The 23,173-nt window shown below is 55.9% G+C and overlaps 1 protein-coding gene across 1 annotated transcript in view; it reads left to right on the forward strand.

The window, feature by feature from the left end:
• The window catches only part of TMEM132E (transmembrane protein 132E), a 28,697-nt gene extending 12,654 nt beyond the window's left edge, over positions 1–16,043 (forward strand). Inside the window, exons 2-9 of the mRNA XM_075113015.1 lie at positions 1,258–2,155; positions 3,091–3,231; positions 6,521–6,713; positions 6,958–7,101; positions 10,888–11,093; positions 11,662–11,941; positions 12,024–12,215; positions 12,747–16,043. Coding sequence (XP_074969116.1) covers positions 1,258–2,155; positions 3,091–3,231; positions 6,521–6,713; positions 6,958–7,101; positions 10,888–11,093; positions 11,662–11,941; positions 12,024–12,215; positions 12,747–13,775 — 3,083 coding nt within the window. The 3' untranslated portion in view covers positions 13,776–16,043. The remainder of the gene's footprint in view (positions 1–1,257; positions 2,156–3,090; positions 3,232–6,520; positions 6,714–6,957; positions 7,102–10,887; positions 11,094–11,661; positions 11,942–12,023; positions 12,216–12,746) is intronic.
• Positions 16,044–23,173: the final 7,130 nt, after the last annotated feature.

Consider the following 23,173-nt stretch of genomic DNA (forward strand, 5'->3'; position numbering starts at 1 on the left):
GGGGGGAGCTGGCAGAGAGCTGAGGGGGGTGGGGGGGACCCAGGCCTCCTGGGAATTGCTGGCAGCCGCTGGCGGATGCGAAGACCTTGAGATGTCTTCCAGGCTCCCGCAGCTGCCGGCACAGCGCGTGCCGTTGGCCCATCTCTGCACCGACCGCCTTTCGCAGCATCTGCTTTAGCAGAAAGATTTTCATAGGTTTTCTTTCCGCTTGCCGGCTGCAGCAGCAGGGTAGCAGGCTCCATCCGAAGGTCTTGGGCAGCTCTGGCCCCTGGGAGTGTGTGGCCGGCAGGCACTGCATGCTGCTTGCGCAGGGGCTGCCTGCTCTGCCTGTATGGTCTTTATTCATTTTTTTTAAGGCAAAATGGTCAAAATGAAGGACAAAAGGCATTTCCTAAGGGCTGTCGGACCTGGGCACTGCTGGGGTTTGCACAAGGTGGCACCAACATCATCTTCATTGCTTTTCCAGTGGGCCGCGTCAATGTTTGGAAACATTGAGGCCGGGCCAGCTTCGGTGCACAGGGGCAGCACTGCATGGGTGGCACCCCTGGGTGGGTGATGGGTGACAGGCTGGCTATGACAGCCAGCAGGCAACCTGCGGGGATGCAGTGGGTCTGGGCCGAAGGAGCTGATTTAGCTGCCTCCCCCATGTGATCTGGGAGCTAAAAGTGGGAGGAAAGCCTTGATCATGGATATTTGGTGGGGTCTGCCAGCCAAAAATTAGCCTGGACGTACCTAATTTTTGGTAACAAGCCTCTGGAGAAGCTCAGCATCCTTTTCTCTGCACGTTTGGAAGTAGGGATGTAGCCAGTTATGCCCTATTTCTACGAGGGTGTCCATGCTATTCCAGCTGGTGCCTTGGTGTGGGTCACTGGCACTTCAGGGTACCCAGGGGCAATACCGATGTTGGATGTGGCTTCAACACACCCTGGCCCAGCACTGGGCAGCCCCTGAGCATTCCTCCTTATTGTATGCCCTGTCCCATGCCAAGGGCAGGTTTGGTGAGGCTGGAGCCACCCACAAGGAAGCACAATGATGCCCGAGGTCCCTGGGCGGGGGGTCTCACAATTTTCTTGCAGGAGAGAAACCCAGCCAGGCTCTTGATGCCCTTGCGAGGGGTCTGGGGGCTGCAGTATCAGCTCCTTCTCACTGCGGGGCTGGACCACTCCACCTGGCTCTCCCCTCACTGCTCTGAGGCTTGGGAATATGCTCTGGGGAAGGATGCCCTACACTAACCTGCACTCTCCATTCCCTTTGCAGCCCACGCCAAGGGGTCAGCCCCCAGCTCCAAGCCCGCCGAGCCCCCTGGTGCCGTCATGCTGCCTGTGAGCTATCGTCTGTCCAACACCCGCTTGGCCTTCTTCCTCAAGGAGGTGGGAGCCAGCCCGGTGGGCAACGGCAGTGCCCCACTACAACGCGCCGAGCCCTTCGTTGTCTTCCAGACCAAGGAGCTGCCTGTCCTCAATGTCACCCTGGGGCCCTTCAGCACAGGGCTGGTGCTGCCCAAAGAGCAGCTGCAGCCCTCCAGCACCCTGGAGGTCCCTGACCGCCTCACCGTCAACTGGAAGGTGCGCGCCTTCATCATCCAGCCCCGGCTGGTGGCCAACCAGCCTGTGGTCCAAGTGCTCTTCTATATAGCCGGCCGGGACTGGGATGACTTCGACGTCACCGACCGGCTCCCCTGTGTGCAGCTCCACGCTTTCCGTGACGCCCGTGAGATCAAGAGCTCGTGTCGCCTGCGAGGCAGCTTGGCCACATGCCTGGTGCAGGCAGAGCTGCCCCACGCCTGGTTCGGCCCCCCGGCCGTGCCGCTGGGCAGGCGGAAGAGCCCTGAGAGCCTGGAGGTGCCGGGCGAGAGCCAGCAAGCCGAGCTGTACTACACCCTGCATGCCCCTGATGGGGCTGGCCAGTGCCTTGGGGAGACAGCACCCCGCCGCGGGGCCGGGGGGGCCAGGACTGAGGGTCCCACGCAGCACCCGCTGCTGCGTATTGGCAGCGTCAGCCTCCTGCAGCCCCCTCCTGGGCAGCCCATGCAGGAGCATCGGCTGGACAGCAACGTCTTCATCCGCCTGCCTGACAAGCCCCTCAAGCCAGGCGAGGTGCTGAGCATCCTCCTTTACCTGATGTCCAACTCCACGGTGGAGCACTTCACGCTCAGGTAAGGTCCCGGGGCTGCTCACATTCCTGGAGCAGCCTCCTTGAAAGGGGGTCGTTGTTTTGGCTGGGCTGTGTGAAGTAAGCTGCGGGCAGGAGGGAGAGGATGGGGATGGTGTCTTGCATTTATGGGACCTGCCAGGGGCTGGACTGGGTCTGGCAGGACTTTGGGAGGGTGAGGGAGGCCAGAGGCGCAGCCAGCACGTGTTTTTGGCAATGCTTTGGGGCTTTGCAGTGGAAGCTTCTTGCAGCAAAGGGTAGGGCTGCCCATCTAGGGTTTACATCTCTGCATTGCCGCTATGGACTGCTGCCTTTGCCCTCCCAGTGCTCTCAGTTGCACTGGGATTAGGGCCCTGCCAGCAGATGTGGGTTTGCTCACTACCACTTTGGGGACAAGGTGCAATATGGCCATGGGGCTGCTGCAGAGTGAGCAGGGGCTCCCTGTGCCCCTCCCCATCCTGCCCCTGCACCCACCTCCTAGTGCTGTGCACCCCAGTATGGTGAGGTGCATGGGGGGAACCCACTTGCTGCTTGTTGCTAAGGATGGGGGCATAAGCCCTACCCACGTCTCTTCAAAGGGCATTTACAAGTGTCCCTGTGGCCACTAGGCCAGGAGCAAGCCCCTGGCATGGGGGACACGGCACTCCAGGCTCTCCTGTCCTTCACCCCAGGGATGCCCAGCCCCACAGGGGCATTACTGTCCTGGGGAGCAGCACTGGGGCTGGGGAACCAAACCCCTGCTGGAGGGGACAAAATCCTATGAAAAAGAGGGGCTTCTGTGGGATCAGTCCCATGGCTGTTGCTGCCAGCCTGGATGATGTTTCCAGCAGCCAGGAGGGTTCAGGGGCAAAAAAATCCCCCTGCGCCTGCAACAGGGTGCCTGGAGGATCCAGGGGTGCCCCGGGGTGAGGGTCCAGCCCTGACTGTCACTGTCTGCAGGGTGAAGGCCAAGAAAGGTGTCAACCTGCTCAGCACCAAGTCGAGGAGTGGGCAGTGGCTGGTGAGCTCTGAGCTGCTGACGGGCGGCAAGCACTCCACCGCCACTGTCGATGTGGCCAGGGCAGACAGTGCCGGGACCAGGTAAGGGACACCTCCACCTGTACCCCTCCCCCACCCCAGCACTGGGATGGGTGGGGAAATTAGTGGGGTTTGGCCTGGAGTGGTTCTCCCTTTGCCCCACCGTGGGTGTCTGGTTGGCTGCCATGCCACATGGGTGCTGGTGGGGGAAACTGAGGCACAGCAGTGCGTGGCCTGGACTGTAAGACTTAGAGGCACTGAAGGGGGATGAGCAATTTTGTGGCGAACCCCCTGGCTGAGGTTGGGGTAGGTCCTGCCCTGACATGGGAAGGGGCTTAATTTTGGGTGTGGTTTTTAACCTCAGCTGGCACTGTGTCGCTGGCTAAAGGGTGGGTGAAGGTGGGTTTCTTGGCCTGAGGTGGGCAGGTTCATGGTCAGGCAGGCAGCTGCCCACAGGCTGTGTGAGGTGGTGCGTTCAGGCGGGATCCGCTCTGGGTCAACGCAGATGACCAAGCTGGGGCTCAAGCAAATGTGCTTGGAAGTCGTCGGTGCCATTTAGCAGCTGCATCCCTTGTTCTGAGCTGGGATCACCTGGCCATGTTGGATGCTAATGTACACATGTGGTGGATTTTGGGGCTGGATTTTGAAGCCATGGAGGATGCCCCAGTTTGGGGTGGGAGTATTTTAATTTTTTAAGATGTTTTAATACCATGAGAGGCAGCAGCTCTTTGCTGACTATCCTGGTATCTCCTCTGGGAAGGAAGGGGAGCAGTCCCCAGGCGAGCTCCCATCTGGACCCCAAGGTGATGGATGAGCGTCGGATGGGGAGTGCAAACCAAGGCAGCACCAGAAATGGGCAGAGCCAGTTCTGCCCTGCTCAACACAAGGATGATGCCTGTTCCTGGGGCTCTGGGAAAGGCTTGGGTCAGGTGAGGAAAGTCCAGTGGTAGAAATGAGAATGATCTGAAGGAGTGAGGACACACAAAACCAAGTTGAAAACCCAGAGGCAGCTCAGCCTGGAGATGGGGAGATGTGGACTGGCCTGCAAATGCACAGAGGCTGTAAGGGCGAGGGCAGCTTTGTCCCTTATATCCATGTGGGCAGGACACAGCAAGCAAGGGCAGGGGATGGGCACAGGCTCAAAATCACTAGCAGGAAAGACTTTGAAGTGCTGGAATGCAACTGGTCCCTGGCTATGGCATCTCAGTCACCGCATCTTTGGAGATGTGGCCGCCAGACCTACCAGCAGCGAGATCCTCTCCTCTTCCCCTTCCCCTTCCCCCTCTCCCTGTCTGCCGCCGCTGCTTCAAATCAGCCTGGAAAGGTTAGAGACGGAAGATGAATTTAAAGTGATTACAATCACCTCTTAGACAAACAACTCCATCAAATATTAACGGAATGGAAAGTATGAATGACTCAAAGCTGTGTTGCCCTCCAGGCTGTGCACCTGGAGGAGTTTGCTCCGCCAGGGCTCTGGGGGATTTTGGCAGTGCCATCTGCATGGGGAGGGTGTGAGGGACCTAAGCTTTGGAGTGATAATGTCCAATTTTGGATGTTTTGCACCCCAGCACCTGCGTCCTAAGTTATTCCTCCAGCCTGGGCAGCCCAGCTCTTCTCTCTGCTGTGGCTGAGCGCAGATGGTGCTCGGGGAGGGCCAAAGATGATGGCTGGTCCTTGGTAGGGCCCCTGGGATGCCTAGGGGCATGCCATGGTGAGGAGACCTGGCACAAAACTACCTCTGGCATGAAGCCGCAGCTCTTGTTTGCCTTTGAACCTGGCTCTTCCTGGCTGTATTTAATACTTCTGTGTTGGAAGAGGCGGTGAGCAGCCAAATGCCCTTCTTCAGACCGGGTGGCCTTTGGCAATTTCCCTTGCACACCCGTAGCTGCCCTGGGGGCACAAAGTTCCAGCAGGACCCCACTAGCCCTTGTGTGCCAGCTCCACTGCTAAGTCCATTGTCCCTGCCGCAGGAGCAGGGCTTGCCATGGTCTGGAGCAGTCCTGGCTTGCTCTCCCTTTTCTCTGCTCGCTTTCACTCACTAGATATTTATCAGAGAGAATCCCAACTGTATCCCGCACACCCAGATGGATGGGACCTTCTTGATGGCAGTTACATGGCGTGATGATAGCAGGGCCAGTCCCAACTTCCCCTCCTGCAGGGATTTCACATTCCCTGCTGTTCTGGGGGGTGCTTTTGCCAGCGTTGCGGTTTACAGGGGCTCTGGGGTTTCCCCTGGGGATGGGAGAAGTTTGACTTGGGGGCAGTAGAACCCTGAGTCCCCCCAAGGCATCTGGAGAGGTTTGCCCATGGAGGTGGGGTATAAGAGTGATATACACTGCTGCTGTCTGACCATGTTCAAGTCATGATGCAGAGGACAAGGGACACCAGCTGCTGAGTCCCCTTGTCCCCTTAGACCGGCAGTATGTGCTGGGTTTGGCAGTGCTCTGCCTTTCTACCGTATCCCACCTCAGGGACACCCCAGGGTTTGCTCCCTGTCCATTAGCTCTGGGTCCCACTGTCCTCAGCAGTGGCATTAAATGAGTGGGGTTTTGATGATCTCATGGTCTTGGAGTCATTATCCCCTGCCGGTCCTGTCTACCTCCCCATCTACCCCACGCATCCCCATGACTGCCTGTGCAGGCTAAAGGACAGCCCTGCCCCAAGTCCCAGCCCAGTGTTGTCCCATCTGCTGCCTGTGGTTGAGCTGCTTTCTCCTGTGCTTCAGTTTCCCCATGTGATCCCCTTGGAAGGGGCTGTAAAGTCAACAGCTTGAACTAGGCTCTTGTATAGGCACTTACTTGCTGTCCCCAAGTGTGCTGCCCTCCTGGGTGTGGGACACTGGGCTTTGACCTGTGGGAGACAAGCATGCGGGTGGGAGCAGACTGGAGCGGTAAATCCAGCCACAGTGCTGGGAAGATGGAGCCAGGGAGATGAGGGCAGTGCTTGCAGCCACCTGCTGTCCCCTGGGACTGTGGCCACACACTCACCCTGTGATAATATATCAACCAGCAACCTTGGGAGAGAACCTGCTTGAGCCACCAAGATTTTTCCTCCATTGGGGAGAGGCAGTGAAATACATTTCTCTCTCCCACTGGGAAGATTCCTGTGGGAATCTGCAGGTTCCCACTGGAGCAGGCCCTGGCGGAGGGGGGGATCAGGGCGGCTGTGTTTGGGAACAAGCATCTTGGTGGGACCCATGGCACAGTCCCCCCGGCAGGCATGGGGACCCTGAGAAGGGACGTGCTGGGGATACTCTACATCACTAGAGGGGACTGTCTGATGCTGATCCTGAGGTGTCTGTGGGACTCAGGACAACCAGCTCACTGAATCCCCCTCCCGTCCACCTGCCCAGGGATGGTGACTCCTCCTCTGAGATCATGCAGCTGGATTTCGAGATGGAGAACTTCACCAGCCAGTCAGTAACGCGCCGCATCATGTGGCACATCGACTACCGGGGCCGCAACCCCCCGCCCGACCTGGAGAAGGTGGTGACGGAGCTGACAGTCATCCAGAGGGACATCCGGGCCATCGTGCCCCTGGCCATGGTGAGCGGGTTTGGAGTCGTATCCCTGTCCTCTGCTTAGCTTATCTGGTTTGATGTTGGGGCTGAGTTGGGTCGCCCCGAGGGATGTCCCACCAGCCCATCTGCCCCGTTGTCCCTATACATCCATACATCCCACGCACCCATGCGTGGGTCCCTGCCCCAGGCCTGGAGCAGGAGAGGGGACAGCCAGCATCAGGGACAGGCTGCCCTCTAATGTGACAATCCCCTTTGTGCCCTATCTCCAGGACACAGAGATCATCAACACAGCCATCCTGACAGGGCGGACAGTGGCTATTCCTGTGAAGGTCATCGCCATTGAGCTTAGTGGCATCATCGTGGACGTCTCAGCTATGGTCGAATGCAAGTCCAACAACGAAGACATCATCAAGGTGGGTGTGGGGAGGGGCCTCTTGTGTCCCTCGCGAGGGGCTGAGCTTTCCCCAGGGGTGCTGACCCCAACAGCGGTGCAGGCTGGAGCTGGATGAGCTGGGGCAGGTGGCTGAGCTGATGTGCCGCACAAGCCCACCCCATCCCAAGCATCATCCCCTTGGTGGCTTCAGTCCACGTGTGCCTTTCCCTGAGATCTGTCAGGAGAAGGACAAGACACTTTGTCACTGTCCCTGGAGAGGCCGTGGGATGCTGTGGTGCTGCGCAGGCTGGCACCAGGCAGCAGCAATAACTATAGGTTATCATGGCACTTAGTGCTGATAAGGTGAAATAGTGAAATATTATCACCTCGTAGTGTAAGCTGCATGTTTCCATCAGTGGCTTTGGACATGCTGCCAGGTGACGTGTTGGGCTGAGCTCGGGCTGGGGGCTGGCCCCAGTGAGGCATGGGAGGACAAGCTGGGCAGTTGTGGATAATGGAGGGAAAAAGGGGGGCCGAGAGAGAGAAGCAAGCTGGGCTGCATGGGACAGAATCTGACAAGGCAAATGCAAAAGGCTCGCTGTTGCAGCAGCACCAATTGCCCACACACCCACCCCAGCCGCCGAGGCATCAGCCAGTCTTCAAATCCAGACATGATTTTTCCATCACCAGACCCATTCATCCATATACATTTTTCAATCAGTATATATCCATCTACCCACCTCTCCATATTATTCTATCACCATTTCCATCCATCCATCCACCCACCCCTAGACATTATTACCTTCTCCCAAACACCACCTGCTCCTCTCCCTGCACGCACCCAGGCAGCCCACCCTCTCCCTGTCCCTGCTCATTGGGAAGAGGCAGGGAGCCACAGTGGGGTCTGGGCTCTTCTGGGTCCCCCAGGCCAGGTGGCATGGCTCCTTCTCCACTGGCCGCTCTCCCAGCGAGCCAGGGTAATGGGCAGAGCCTTGTCCCAGCTGCCCTGTGCCCCAGACACATTGGGACTTGCTTTCCCTGGAGGTCCGTGGGTGCGCGGGTGGGTGACAGCTGCTGTCACAAGCTGTTTACCCAAGTTCTTGACTAAAACTCCGATCTGTGCGATTTACAGTGTCGGGCCTAATTTATGGAGACCGGTCCTCTGCAGCATGATAAAACACTGGAGCAATAATACACTTCAGGATGGACTCCAAGACACTTAAACTGTTTAATGTGCTGCCTTTCTACTCATAAATCTATTTACACGCTGTCCCCAGACCTGGGGGGGAGCAGACACATGCACACAAGCTGGGATGAATAATGCATGGAGCAGCCCTCCGGCCCCGGCTCGCCTCCCGTTCGCATCCCGCTCACCGCTCAGAGTCCCGTGCAATTTCTTGCTGAGTTATTTTGCGTTTGTGCCAGAGCTTCGTTTCCGAGGGAGCTCTCGGTTACCTGCTGAGATTGGGGAGTGTGATTACAGTGTCAGGGCTATAAACCTGTTACATAAATCAAAGCTCACATAGTGGGATGCACTATCTGTTACTGTAAATAATTTAACAGGAAGGAGGGCTGGGGAGCTGCTTCTCCCCACACTGCCTGTGGTCAGTGATGGTTGCACTCATGTGTCATGTGGAGGGAACATGTCCTGGACCTGGTGGACACATGGCTGTGAAGGTGCTAGGGCCACCTGTGAAAGACGGTGGGAGAGCACAGGGGGGAGTTGTCACCCTCATCCCTTCTGCAGTGACACAGGGTGACTGCCCATGCTCAGCCCAGAGAGAAGGACCTCATCACCCAAGGTAGCGTACAAATAATCCCCCTTCCCTGCCTGCGTTGTGGCCTCAGGGACTGCATACGTGTTGAGGGATGCCAGAGAGTGGACAGGCCACATCTGCTGCCAGCGATGCTCAACCTCACCTTTCTTAGGAGCCCATCATCCACATCTGCTTGAGGACCACCAGTCAGTGGGGCTGAGCCTTGGGAACCCTGGTCACCCACAGCCACCACTGGGACCCCTGGATGGCCAACATGGGGCCCCACCAGCCACAGTGGCTCTTCCCACTCCCGAGGGCCTTGGAGAAGCTGTGTTCCCCTGATCCCAAGCTTGAGGCGATATCAAGGGGGGAGCCCCTGGCTGCAGAAGAGGAGCCAGCAGTACCTTGGCTTGGAGCCCAGGCAGACCTCAGCCTCTCGCTTCCCAACACCCTGCTGTGAATCCGGGAAGTTTCTCTGAACAAGCGTGCACTTCATTTAAAAGCTAATCTGTGGTCACTCCATCATCAGGACAGGCCTGATGAGCTGGGATTTTTTGTTGTCATACTTTCAACCCCCCCAGTTGCAAAGCAAGTGGTCCCCAGAAGAAGATGCTGGGGGGATTTATTAGCTAAGCTAATGCAAGCAGCAGCCCATCATATTTATTGTGATAAATGGCACAACATCCAGAGCACTTCTTTGCTGGAGGATTCACCCAGGAGCTCATCTTTATTCAGATGCCGCCCCACCAGATATGAGATTGTCTTTTCTGATGTGCTGAGCTGGTATCCCTGATAGGAAGCCAAGGAACAAACCCTCCTGCACTGCACTTCCCTCCCATGCCCAGGGAGCGGGGAGTTCCCAAGGAGCCCAGGTCCTGGGCTCTGCCTCCTCCACCAGCCCCAGGGACCTTGGGCATCTTGTGATGGGCTCTCACAGCTGAAACATGGAGTTCTTGTAGAAGTCAGGCCCTGCTCACGGGCTCCGAAATACTAAGTTCCTGCAGCTGAATGACCACAGGTGCCCAAAGATAAAGTGGGGAGAGAAACAGTGATGCTATCACCTACACTATCAGCTACTATGCAGGATGGACTCAACACCTTATCAGCCATCAGAGAATCCATGTGGGACAGCAGCTTCTTGGAAATAAGCCCTTCTGTGCTGTTGAGATGCTCAGCACATCTGACAGAGTGACTGTGCTGCCGACTGAGCAAAAGGGTTTTATTTTATCCCAGCAGCAAACAACCCTGATGCAATTCCTGACGGTGGGGGGAAGGGGGTCAGGTTGGGCCATGGGGCCGCTGCAGATGAGGGCTTGGAGCCTCCCCAGCCTGCTTGTCTCCTCCCACCCTTGCTGGGAAGGAGAAACTGCTGTTGACTCTGATGGCCTGAGCTGAAACACTGGTGGTGCTGCCGTGGCATCCTCTTAGCTCCTTAATTAGCTCAGATCAGTTGGTAATAAGTGGCCCCCACAGGATGTATTTGGTTTATAGCAAATTTAACTAATGACATTTGCATAAATGAGAATTAAAGAGAGAGAAGATGAACGTGAGGATTCAGACGGCCTCTGGGCAGCTTTTCCTGGGGTTAGCAGGAAGGATGGGGACGAGGCACCAGTGGGTACCCACACACAGGCATGCGGCTGGTCCGTGCTCACTGCCTGTGCCCTCTGGGTGTGGGTGGAGGAGATTTTGGGGCAAATGTCCAGGATGAGCAGTTTACAAGCTCTGAAGCACCCGTGGAAGCTTCTAGCTTGAGTGTGGTAATAGGGTACAACTTTGGCCCCCGCACCGAAAAGCTGAAACACCAAAAGAAGGTGCCTGCAAGAGCTGGCAGAGGAGCTGGGTCAGGGGGAAATACATGCTGCAGACGTGGGGTGTGTGGGTCCACGCCTCTGAACAGGGATGTCAGGGAGGAGAGAGCATCCCTATTCCTGGGGCCACCTTTAACCCAGTACATGTCAGGTGAAATTCTGCTCCTCTGGCACTTCCCATCCTCTAGCAGCCTCCTGCCAGGATCCCTGGTGTGTCTGCAGGAGTACTGCAACACCCCATCCTCCCTTATTCCCCAGGTCTCCAGCAGCTGTGACTACGTCTTCGTCAGCGGGAAGGAGTCATGGGGCTCCATGAGCGCCCGTGTCACCTTCACCTACGAGCACCTCTCTGCCCCACTGGAGATGACAGTGTGGGTGCCAAAACTGCCACTGCACATCGAGCTCTCAGATGCCCGGCTGAGCCAAGTGAAGGGCTGGAGGGTGCCAATCCTGCCGGACAGGAGGTGGGTGCTTTGGGGCCACTGCACGTGGGGGTCTGTCCAGCCAGGAGAAGGCCAGGTGAAGTTAGTGGTGAGGGTCTATTTGCCTTGTTCAGCTACCTAGTGAGGTGTTTTTAAAGATGGTGGAGCCAGAGTCATCTCAGGGGTCCCCAGTGAAAAGTTGAGCAGTCATGAACACAGATTGCACAGGAAGGAGGAAAATTTCAGTGAGGGTGGTCAGACTCTGGAACTGGTGGGAAACGTCTATCCTTGGCAATGGTCAAACCTCCAAAGTTAGCTCTGCTTTGAGGTCAAGAGACCTCCAGGTGTCCATCCCAACCTTTTATCCTCTCAGCTGGTTAGAGGGACAGAAATGCTGGTGACCCCCCCTTGCCAGGTGCTGCTAAAGCTGTCAGAGACCTCATGGGCAACAGGCATCTTTTTGGCCAGGAGCCATCAATTTTTTCCCATAGCTGGGGAGACACTGCATTTCTCCCTCCCTGGCCACCCCTATGCTTTCCTGGGACGGGGCTGAAGAGCCATGACAGGGGGGAGCTTGGTGGTGCTGCCCACCCACTGCTCCATCCCACAGGTCGGTGCGGGACAGCGAGCACGAGGAGGATGAAGAGGAGCGGAAGCAGAGCCGGGGCTGTGCCCTGCAGTACCAGCACACCACGCTGCAGGTCTTCACCCAGTTCCACACCACGGCAGCGGAGGGCACGGGGCAGGTGGTCACCATGCTGGGGCCCGACTGGCTGGTGGAGGTCACAGACCTGGTCAGCGACTTCATGCGCGTGGACGACCCGCGGGTGGCCCACATGGTGGACAGCTTCACACTGGCTGGGAGGGAGCCGGGCACCACACTCTTCAAGGTACCCTCTTGGCCGCCTTTGCCCTCCTCTGCTGGTTTGGCTGGGGGTGGCAGGCAGTGATGGGCACCCTCGTCCCCTGCAGGTCGTGTCCCCGCTCATGGAGGCGGTGCTGGGGGAGACACTGGTGACAGTGGCAGAGGAGAAGGTCAGCATCACAGACCTGAAGGCCCAGGTGGTCTCCAGCCTCTCGCTGTCCCTCCACCCCAGCCCCGGCAACAGCCACACCATCATTGCCCGGACGTCCGTGCAGCAAACCCTCAGCTTCTTCAAGCAGGTGAGGTCGGGGGTGGGTGAACTCGGGCTTGGGGGGCCCGGTGGGGGTCTTGGGGTGGGGCGAGGGCTCCATCTGCAATCCCCACTTCCCAAATCCTGTCCACAGTCATCCTATGCCCCCCACAGCACCCGCTGTCCTCTAGGCACCCTCATGATGCCCAAAGCACCCCAGAAACCTCCACACAGACCTGTGAACCAACCCTGCCCAGCCTGGGGGCAGGACGCAACCATGGGGACAAAGGGGTCTGGAAGAAATCCTATGCTCAGCTCAGCTCTGGTAGCCACATCTGGCACCTCTGGGGCTGGGATTTGCGGTGAGCCTTGGCAAGCATGGGGAAAATTGAGGGAAGAACAGGCAAAAGGGAAAAACTAGGTGATGGTTGGAAGGAGCAAAATGGGTGATGGAGGGTTAAAGGGTGAATTGGACGGAGAGAAGGCTGCAAAGGAGGAGGGGTGGATGAGGGGATGGACAAACAGGTGCAAGTGGGACTGGCATCGTGCTGGGCAACCGGTGCCTGTGTTGGTCCCACAGGAAGCGCTCCTGAGCCTGTGGATTTCCTACAGTGATGGCACCACAGCCCCCCTCTCGCTCTATGACCCCAAGGACTACAACCTGGTGGTGAGCAGCCTGGACGAGAAGGTGGTCTCGGTGACCCAGGATCGAGCATTCCCCTTGGTGGTGGCAGAGAGTGAGGGCGCGGGGGAGCTGCTGCGGGCCGAGCTGGTCATCTGCGAGAGCTGCCAGAAGACCAAGCGCAAGAGTGTGCTCTTCACAGCCTTGGCTAGTGTGCGGGTCCACTTTGGGTCTGAAGAGGACCCCACCTATGACTACGACCATGTGTCCAGCAAGCCGGGGCTGGCAGAGACAGGGGCGAGCACCACCCTGCGGGCAGAGGTGGAGAGGAAAGCAGAGCCAAGTGAGGACAGTAGGATGTCCAGTGCATCTCACCCCACTGAGGACTTCCCCACTATCCCCACTGGCTTTGTCCAGGTGACCAGGGGGCTGACGGACCTGGAGATAGGCATGTACGCCCTCCTGGGGGTCTTCTGTCTGGCCATCTTGGTCTTCCTCATCAACTGCATTGTCTTTGTGCTGAAATACCGGCACAAACGCATCCCACCTGAAGGCCAGACCAACATGGACCATTCCCACCACTGGGTCTTCTTGGGCAATGGGCAGCCCTTGCGGGCTCACAATGACCTCTCCCCCCAGCCTGAGAGCCCTGGGAACCCCCTGGAAAATGTCCAGTCCTGCTGCCATGGGGACCACCACAGCAGTGGGAGCTCACAGACCAGTGTGCAAAGCCAGGTCCATGGTCGCGGGGACGGTTCCTCGGGGGGGTCCACGAGGGACCAGAGCGAGGACCCACTCAACTCGCCCACCTCCAAACGGAAGCGGGTGAAGTTCACCACCTTTGCCACGCTGCCCTCTGATGAGCTGGCCTACAACTCCATCCCCATCGCTGATGAGGAGGACTTGGAGTGGGTCTGCCAGGACATGGGGCTGCAAGATCCCGAAGAGCTTCACAACTACATCCGCAGAATCAAAGAGATCGCTTAATGCAGGGGCAGAGGGGATGGGGCGGGAGGGAGGGAGCTGCCACGCCGTGCCACGCCACGCCATGCCATGCCACACCATGCCGGCTGCTTCCCCGGGGCTGGAGATCCAAATTTGGTTCTTTCTTGTGCATTCCCTCTTCTGCACATCTCACGTCCTCCTCACCCCCTTGGAAGGCACCCCTGGGGGCCTTTTTCTTTTCTTGCCCATTAGCATATGGTTTTCCCAGGGGAGGCATCAGCACATGAGCAGCCCCCCCAGCCTGCTGGCCTGTGGTGAGGGGGCAGCAACGGAGGCGAGCTGGCGGGCAAGGAGATGGATGGGGTCAAAACCTTGGTGTGCGTGTGTATGTCCAATGGCAAACAGCGCAGGACAATGCTGTGGGTCCTGCTGTGCAGAGGGTGGAAAAGAGATGTCCCAGGCCCCCCCAGGAGCCCAGTGGGGAGGTGGCAGGTGGGGGCTTCCCAAAGACAACCCCCGCTGCCTTCACTGCACTCGGTTGCACAATTTTGGAGGTGAGTGCTGGTTCAGGGATTCACTGCCTCATGGCTGTTGGGGTGTTGGGGAGCTCCCCTAGCCGGAGCCTGCTGCCCTACACTGTGGGTGATGCTGGGTGAGGCAGGAGAGGAGGGGGGGCTGCAGACCCACGGCTACAGCTCCGGGGCACCGCTGTCCCCACCACCCACTGTGTCCCAGCCCCTAGTGCTGGTCTCGCCCCGCTCTGTTTGGTGTGGGTCCTGCAGGATTGCAACAGTAATGTTTGCCACAGGAGCATCGCTTGGGGACCACGGCATCTGCCTCTGCCCCCTCTCCCCACTGCTTGGAAACAGCTGTGGCCCCCAGGCAGGGTCAGTTTGGGGATGCCAGCAAGCCTGCCCTTGCATCCCCCTATTCCCAGCTGTGGGGCCAGCACTGGGCCCCCCCCAACCTCAGCAGCACTGCTGGGACCTTCAGGGCCATCCCTGGTTTCCATCCCCCAGTGCCTGGATGCTGCTCTGGGGCTGAGAGGTGGTGGCAGGGGCCCAAGCCTGGGTGGGGACACCCACAACCGGACCTGGTCCAGGTCTCCCAGTGCCAGCCCTGTTCCCTGAGTGCCAGCCCAGCAGGGATGCCCAGAGCCAGGCTCAGCCTCCGTGGTGCCTTCTGACTGCCATAACTCAATGCCTCCCTGGTCACCCTGTGCTGGCGGCAGCTCCCAGCAACTCTGGCATACCCAATAGGGCCCCCCAGCCCAGGGCCACCGCATCTGCTGGCCCCAAACTCAGCATCCTCAACCAGGTTAACCCTGTGGGGACATCCAGGTACCAGGGCTGGCAGGCTGGGGGTCCCAGGCTGTGCTGTTGTACTCGTGGGCACCGAGTCCATGGGAACCCGCCCCCTCCCATCCCCCCCAGCATCACCTGGCGGAGGCAGGAGGCGGAGGCTGGCAGTGGATTATTTTTCTGGATTGGAAGTTACCCACCACTGTGTCTCTTTTATTTTTTTTTTTCTTAAATAAAAGACCAGAAAAGAAAAAACAACCGAACAAAAAGCCGAAACCAAAAGGCTTTGAAGCACTGTGATGGGCCGTATCTCTGCCGCGGTACCGGGGTCGGGTGCTTCCAGCGGTTTGGGGTTTAGCCCTGGTGGCCGTGGGGTCTGCTGAGGTGGGGGGACGACATGCTGCCAGGGTCCTGGGGCATAGCTCAGCTTTGACCCTCACCTAAGCTCTGAGCACTTTGGCGTCAAAGCCGTGGATCTGGGGCTCCTCCGTCTAGAATCCGCCCCTCTTGGGCAGCCTGATCACAGGCCAGTGGTCAGGGACCAGGCACTGCTGCGGCCCCATCCTGACCGGCTCACGTGCCTCAGTTTCCCTGGCAGGCAAGCAGCAGGCCGTGGTGGTGCGAAGTGTTTTGAAAGCCTCTTTAAAGAGTTTATCAATTTTGGCCTATGAAAATTTCTCCCCTGAGTGGCCTTAAAACTTACTTGATAGATCTATGCTGATTTTTATATATATATATATATATGGGAGAACTGAGATGCGCTCAAAGGCCAGACAGATGATGCAGTTAGGTTTTACTGTGCTCTGTTATCTAAAGGACCCAGGTCTGGCTGAACAAGCTGCTGAGCTGATAGTGACTCTGAGCAGTAAAATTAATACAGTCAACTTCCCTGCTTCAAACTGCCAAACCTCCTCGTTAAATTAACATATATGAATATTTGTTAAAAAAAAAAAAGGAAGGGGGGAAGGTAAGAAAAGTGTATAATAAAATTTTATAATTGTAATAAGACTTGGCAGCGCCCTCCTCCTGGTCCATGAGCACACCCTGGGGGGGGCTGCAAAGGTGGAAGGTGATGGGGGTACACAGACCCACAGGGGTCAGGGTTGAGGTAGCTTGTCCAGGCTCAGTGTGGGGCATACCCACGGCTGTGTGTCTACCAGGTTTTCCCCCCTTCTTCTGGCTGCTTTCCTCCAGCCCTCCCTGAGCAGCGCTGGCTGCTCGCCCACTCCTCCTCCCAGCACTTGGCGGCTGTAGCCGGGCCCAAGGTCTGACACCAAGCATCAGCGGCAGTTTTCCAGTCCATCACTTCCCATTTCAGCTGATGGATCCAGCTCGGGTCTCCAAGAGCCCTTGGGAAGGCGGCACCTATGGACCAGGGGAGTCCGAGTTGTTTGCAGGGGCTGATGATATTCTCATGTCTGAGCACTCCCCCAGCTCGTGCCCTGCTAGCGGCTCTTCCCACCTAGGCACTTCACCCCTACCAGCATCACTGCATCCCTGCAGCTGGTGGAGATGGTGGGTGCTGGGTGAGGGGCAGCAGGGAGGGTGAGAGACCTGCTCAGGGTGGCTTCACTTTTGAATGAAGAGAGCAAAAATGTCTGGATATCTGTATACCTATCTATTTATTGATATATAAATATGTATATATGTATACTTCATACATATATATATATTTATACTTCATACATATATATGAATATATAATATGTTTCTGCATATATATTTTTTATATATATATACACATATATATAATTATACATAAAAGTATGTATGTGTGTAGTCCCTGTACAGATGATGCAGAGGGCTTTGCTCGGGTGCATTATGCACATACCTACACCTATCGAAACACATACATGTGCGGCCCTGACCATCCCCCATCATCCCAGCCCTGAAAAGCGTCCCCCGGACATTAGGAGCAGGAAGGAAGCAGCTCACCAACCACTTTTGGGCTCCAATCACCCAATTTATTTGGGCTGCTGATGCCCTTGAAGGGGTAGCACAACCAATTCATGGCCTTGAATTGCTGCAAATGCAGCAGGAGGCAGCGGGCAAACCACTGGGGACAAACCCCAGGAAAATGGGACCACTGAAGGTTCTGGTGGAGTCTGACGATGCCTGGTCCCTTGCCCAGCTGGTCCTTTTCACTCCTACTACCATGATTTAGGAATGACCAGCTGGGCCATGGTATTAAAAAAAAAAAAAAAAGTTACCCAAGAGAGCAGTTGGCGATGGTGTGATTTAGGCTGCGGACCACCCTGCGCCAGGGGCTGGTGGCACCCACCAGCACTGCGCCCCAGCACCCAGCTAGTCTGAAAGAAGCACCTTCCTCCCTTATTGCTTCAGATCTCATCTGAACCCCCACCAAACAGCCAAATCTCACTGAAGGAAAAAGAAAGAGGAAAAATAATTAAAAAGAAGCCTCTATTCCAGCTCCCCTCTTGTGCTGCCCTCTGTTTATTCTCCGCTGCCTCTTTCCTGTTTAGCGTTTTACTATCTGCTCCCAGCAGGCAGGGACAAATTTGCATTTTAATGCAGCATTGTGAGGCTGCAGAAACCACCTGTGAGGAGGAGGCAGAGCTGGGGACAGGCACCCCTGCACCCCAACAGATGCTTGGCCCACCTCCCCCGCTGCCGATCTTGTAATCTTCCCAAGAACCTAATATTCCCCTTAAAAACTTGATACATTTTAAAAAAAAAATCAGACCTCATAAAGCATCCAACCCCTTCATACAACATAATGAGCAGGGAATGAGGGTAAAAAACCAGGAATTTTCCTCCGCTGAGGTCAGCCCCAGCCATGCCCCAGTCTCCCCCTGCTTCTCCCCCACCCACCCACCTCCCAGTCATCTCCCCCATCATTTTCTCATGCCTTGGATTTTCTCTCAACTGGCAACAGCTCTCAGGGCCCCTTTTCCATTCCCTACCCAGGACACCCTTGTTGTAGTCCCCTTGAGATGCCTTCAGCCACATCCCCTCCACCTGCAGCTCTGTCCCCGTGATGGGACTTTTCGGCAGGGACCACAAAACCCAAGGGGCTGTGCTGCTTTTCCATCCCCGCTCTTGCCCCATGATGCCCTCTCTACCCTCTGTGGACCTGCATGCGGAGCTGCCCCACATCGCAGGGGATGGAGGGATATTCCTGACAGTGGGAGAGATTTATTTCCCAGGAATACAGGTGTTAACAAGCGCTTTTCCACAGCCATCTCCTCTGACTGGCCGGAGGAAGTTTAATTAAAGCAGGATCTGCGCGCTGCCCTCCCCCCGCTGCTGACATTAACTGGGCAGGATTTGCACAGCGTCCGGGATAATTACTTTTGTAATTGCACTATTATTTCTGGGGGTTCTCGGCTGCATTTAGCCTGGCTCAGTGAAGATATCTCCCTGGGGAAAGAGGAGGGATGCTCTCTTCCCAAGACCAGCTGGAGCTGAGGATGGGCTTCTCAAGTGGCTCCAGGGAGCAGGAATAGGAAAGCCCATCAGGTCTCAAACTTTTTGGGGTTCCTCCTCTGTGCTGCGAAGCTGTTCCCTTCCTGCCACTGTGGGTCCCTCTGTGCTGCCAAAATATTCCCCTGGGCAAGGGCTGCTCATGCAGGGAGAGGAGCTGGATCTGGATCCGGCCCCGCAGAGGGCAGCCCTGGGGTGGGGAGCAGGCTGCAGACCCTCGAAACGCTTGGGAGCACTGGGGAGTCTCCACAAGGTTTTAGGTCCATGAAAACCAGAAACACCCAGGAAACAGCAGTTCCTGGGTCGAGGATCTTGCTATGAACTTCTCTGTGTTTTCTAGAAATTCCTTAACACTTTCCAGGGATGCTGAGACTGGAGCCCATCTTGGAGGTTTTCAGGGCTTGCTGGGGACTTTTGCTGTTCTCCAGGACTCCCCTTGGCTTGCCGGGAACTCCAGGGCCTTTCCAGGGTTTCCCTGCCCTTTCCAGGAATTTCCTGAGACGACTTATAAATTCCTGGATCCAGAGCTCATTTCCAAACCCTTGGCCGTATACTGTGGATAACAGCTTCAAGGAATCAATAGCTGGGTCACTTCGGCTTTGAAATACCACAGTGCCTGGGCTGGAAGAAAGAGGGAAAGAGGGTTTGATTTTCCAGGAGTGCCTCAGTTTCCCTGCTGTCCAGAAATTCCCTGTAAATAAAATCAAAACACCTCTGGGCAATGGGAGGATGGAGCTCATGGACAGAGCCACATGGGCAACCACGAGCTCCATCCTTCCATCACCCAAGGGGTGCTCCACCACGGCCAGGTCCCCTACGGTGCCAGGCCCCACATTTGGCACAGTGAGACATACTCCGAGCTGCTGCAGCTGCTTCCCCGGACCTGCTCTGGGCTTTCATTCAAGCGCCTCAGTAAAGATATTATCAAGATGGCATTAGGAGAGGCAGATCCCTTTTAATCACCATTGCATTTTAAATAAGCTTCACTGTTTCCCGTAAGGGAAGCCACTCATTTTCATTTCACTGACTCAGCACCGGGGGGAACAATTTCCCGCAGTTTGCTCCCACCCTGCCATTGGGATCGTGCCTGGCATGAGGCAGCACCGGTGCGGTGACCCAGGTGTCCTTGTGGGGCTCCGGCACTGGCTGAACCATGGGCACCACTGGCACAGCCACATGGGACCACTGTGCCCAGCAAAGCCACATCCCCTCACCAGCCTGGTGAAGCGGGAGGACTTTGTGCTGGAGCAGGTGAGGAGCGCTTGCCCACGGTGATGGAGGGGGATCACTCCCCACAGAGGGGCGCAGCGAGTGCCCAGCTGGTGCTTTGCTAAATACAGCTATTTCTGGCCGGTCCCTGCTCGCACAGCAGGGCCAGGCAGCGCAGGCAGCAGATGCTGCTGGTGGTCCCAGCAGTGTGGCCAAAGAAAGGCCCCAGTTTTGTTAGTTCATGGATCTAAAGGTCATGAAAGAGCATCTTATCTGACTCCCCTCCATGACATGGCTCAGCGAATGGCACCCAGTTACCTGTCTGTTGAGGCTCTGCGTTACGTCTGATTAAAGGGTTTCTCTTGGCCATGACTGAAAACAAGGCTGTGAGGGCCTGCGCATGGCTGGGGCCTTTCGTCTTGCCCGTGACAGGCTGCCCACTGTGGGAGAGAGCACCTCCCAGATATTTGGCTTTTGAGGGAGAGCCGAGCACCTGGGGTCTCTGCACTTCTGGGGCCAAAACACTGAGTGGTTTTTGGTACCTGTCCAGGGAAAATGAAGCCCTTTGGCTATGCAGGAAAAAAAATCATGGATCCTCATTCCTTGCAAATTAGCTGGTTTATGGCTTTTTCTGTTGTCACTCTGTTTCTTCATTGCCCCCCCCAAAAAAAAGAACTGCTCCACATGACAGGGACCTCGGTGGTGGGGGAAACCAGCTCAGCCTCGAGGGAAAAAAATGGATCAAACTGGGATGCAACTGGGAAGACCAGCATCTCTGTCACAATCCTGCATGATAGGGACAGGGCACAGAGCCCTGGTCCCTCAAAGCTCCTCTGGGTGGCCCTGGGAAATGGCTTCATCCATCTCTGCCTCAGTTTACCTTGACACTACTATGTCCTTACCCCACTGGGGAGTCTGTGACTATGCAGGCTCAGGGATGCAGTCTCAGATGCAGCCTAATTAATGAAATAAGAAGTCACTTCTATGTAGTTAATCACAGCCAATTTTCACACCCTCTCTGTCCCCCTCCTGGAGTTATAGGGTCTAATTCTGTCCTTTGCAAGATGCCCTTTAAGACAGTTAAAATTACACCCAACTTAGCGCAAATAAAATCCTTCCTCAGCCCAAACTTCCACCCAGCTCCAGCTCCAGCTTTGTCACCGTTGGTTACCAGGGAGCTGCTGTCTCAACACACCAGGACACTTTTGCCCACCGCAACCTTGCAGGGGTTCAGGACTTTTGGTTCCCTGTCAAAAGCGGTGGGTCCCCAGCCGGGGCGGTGCAAAGAGTAATTGGAGGCAGCATAGATCACACTAACGACGGTAAATCCAATTAGCCAGGGGTTAAGCACTCCGCTGATGAAAACCAGGGGTTCAAACTGCTGAGCCAGCAAAAGCTCTGCACTGATCAATGCCATGTAAACAATATTGCTTGTTCTTGGGAGCCTATTTCTTTCTGTTTCAGCGGAGAAATACATTTTGCCCAGCAGGACCCCACTGAGCAGATTAATAAACATCGCCCCAGTTTAGGTCTGTGGGGGATGTGTGTAGAGACACTGCCTTTCCTGGCTCTCCTGCACACACAGTTAAACAAAATGAGGAATAATTGCCGCTCATTCATGCTGGCGGCTGCTATCAAATGGTCCTGGGATTACTTAGTGAATAAGGAGGATTCTCTGAGTTGTATCTGTAGTGGACGGAAAAAAAATGCTGTTTCTAGACCAGTATAATCCAACCACTGGGTTATGGAGCCCAAGTCCTTCAGGGAGCTCAAGAGAGGGGACATGAGGGGGGACACAAGAAGAAGCACCCGTCAAGAGCTGGCCCCAGCTCACCTGCACCCATCATCACCTCTGCAAGATCCATGAGCTGGTCTGAGTTCCACCGTGGATTCTCCAGTGGCTGCTGAGGGTCATGCCTCTGCTCCATGTGGGTTGTGCCTCTTCTCCATGTGCCCACCCATCACCCCTGCCCCAAATTGCTGATCCTGATTCCTCCCAGCCACTCTAGGCACTGACTAGGAGGTTCAGAAACATCTAAAAGCAGAGGCAGCTCCGTGGGGAATGGTTGCTTTCACCTAAATTACCTCTCCCTGACCCAGATGCCTAGAGGGACCTGCTGAACACTGCTGCTTGCTGGGATGAGGCTCAGTAAACACTGTCAGATAAATAAGCTGGACACACACACACACACACACAAACGACAAGGACACACCAATCAACCAATTAAAAAAAAACCAAAACGCAAGTGCAGGCAGAGGTGATGGTGGGAGAGATGCCTGCTCCAGCCGGGTCCTTGGTCCCAGTGTCTCACAAAGTCTTTCTGCAGCACAGGAAGGGCTCCTCACTACTCCCCATCGATCGCTGGATGCGGCTCACCTCGGTAATGTTCAAACCCCAAAGGGTGCCTGCTTCCTAATGGAGAAAGGGATGCACAAAACCAGTCTGGAGTCATGTGAAGCCCAAAGCTGCCCAAGCAAATGCTCCTTGGAGTGCAAAAGGGACCTGGGACCATGGTGGTGTCACCCCGAGTGCCCCAGGCTCAGTAGAGGGGCTTGAGGCTGAGCCTGCCCCAGCCAAATCACCAGCTGCAGTAAGGCTTTTCAGTAGTGTGCCCAGCCTGCTGTGTGATTTCAGCTTCACAGGACACATCTTGTAGTCTTAGATAAAGAGGTCGGACCAGCCAATGGCAGAGGTTCTGCTGGGAGCTGGGGAAAGCATGGCCTTGGCTGTTTTGGGAGCAATGGGCATTTTGCACCCCAGGAGTTTGCTCCAAGTCCTTCAGATTTGTTCCTGCTTCACCTAATCACTCATGGCTGAAACACCAAGACACTCCAGGAGAAAAAGAACAGAAAAAACACATTTAAAAAAAAAATTTCCTTTTGACATGTTTTCTTGGCTTGTAATAAGCCACGTCGATCTTTTGATCTGAAGTTTCTTCCCCCCTGACACGTCCTTTGATTGCATTTATTTATTTTTTGCCTTAAAAAGCTGGCTATCAACCCAAGCCCTTTTGATTTTGACTGGAACAGAGTAGGAGCACAGATGATGTCTCTGGAAAGTGATTTATTTTTTCTGAACTGCTCCAGAACTGGGAAGAAGAAAAACCCAAGATAAAGCTATTGTTGGCACAACTGAGAAAGAGATACTGAGCATGTGGAGGTCTCCGGGGAGGAGGGTTGGCCTTGGCTCAGCTCTACCAGCAGCTAGAGATGCCAAAATGCCTCCAACAAAAACTGGAGGGGAGCTGGGGAGGGTGCAGGAGCAGGGCCTGAGGATGGAGGAGCATTCCTGAAGCCAAAATGAGGCCCTCCAGCATGGAAATGATCCCATTTGGGGGAGATTTCAAGGAATCAGTCTCCCATCCAGGCTCTGAGAGGTGGAAAGGCAGTGGGTCCTACAACACAGGGAAAGCTGCCTGCCCCAGCTCATCGAATACCGATACTGCCATTGAGTTCTCCCTCTTACCCCCAGATAAAAAAAGGACC

This window comes from Phalacrocorax aristotelis, chromosome 18 (assembly GCF_949628215.1).
Source record: "Phalacrocorax aristotelis chromosome 18, bGulAri2.1, whole genome shotgun sequence".
NCBI classification, from domain to species: domain Eukaryota; kingdom Metazoa; phylum Chordata; class Aves; order Suliformes; family Phalacrocoracidae; genus Phalacrocorax; species Phalacrocorax aristotelis.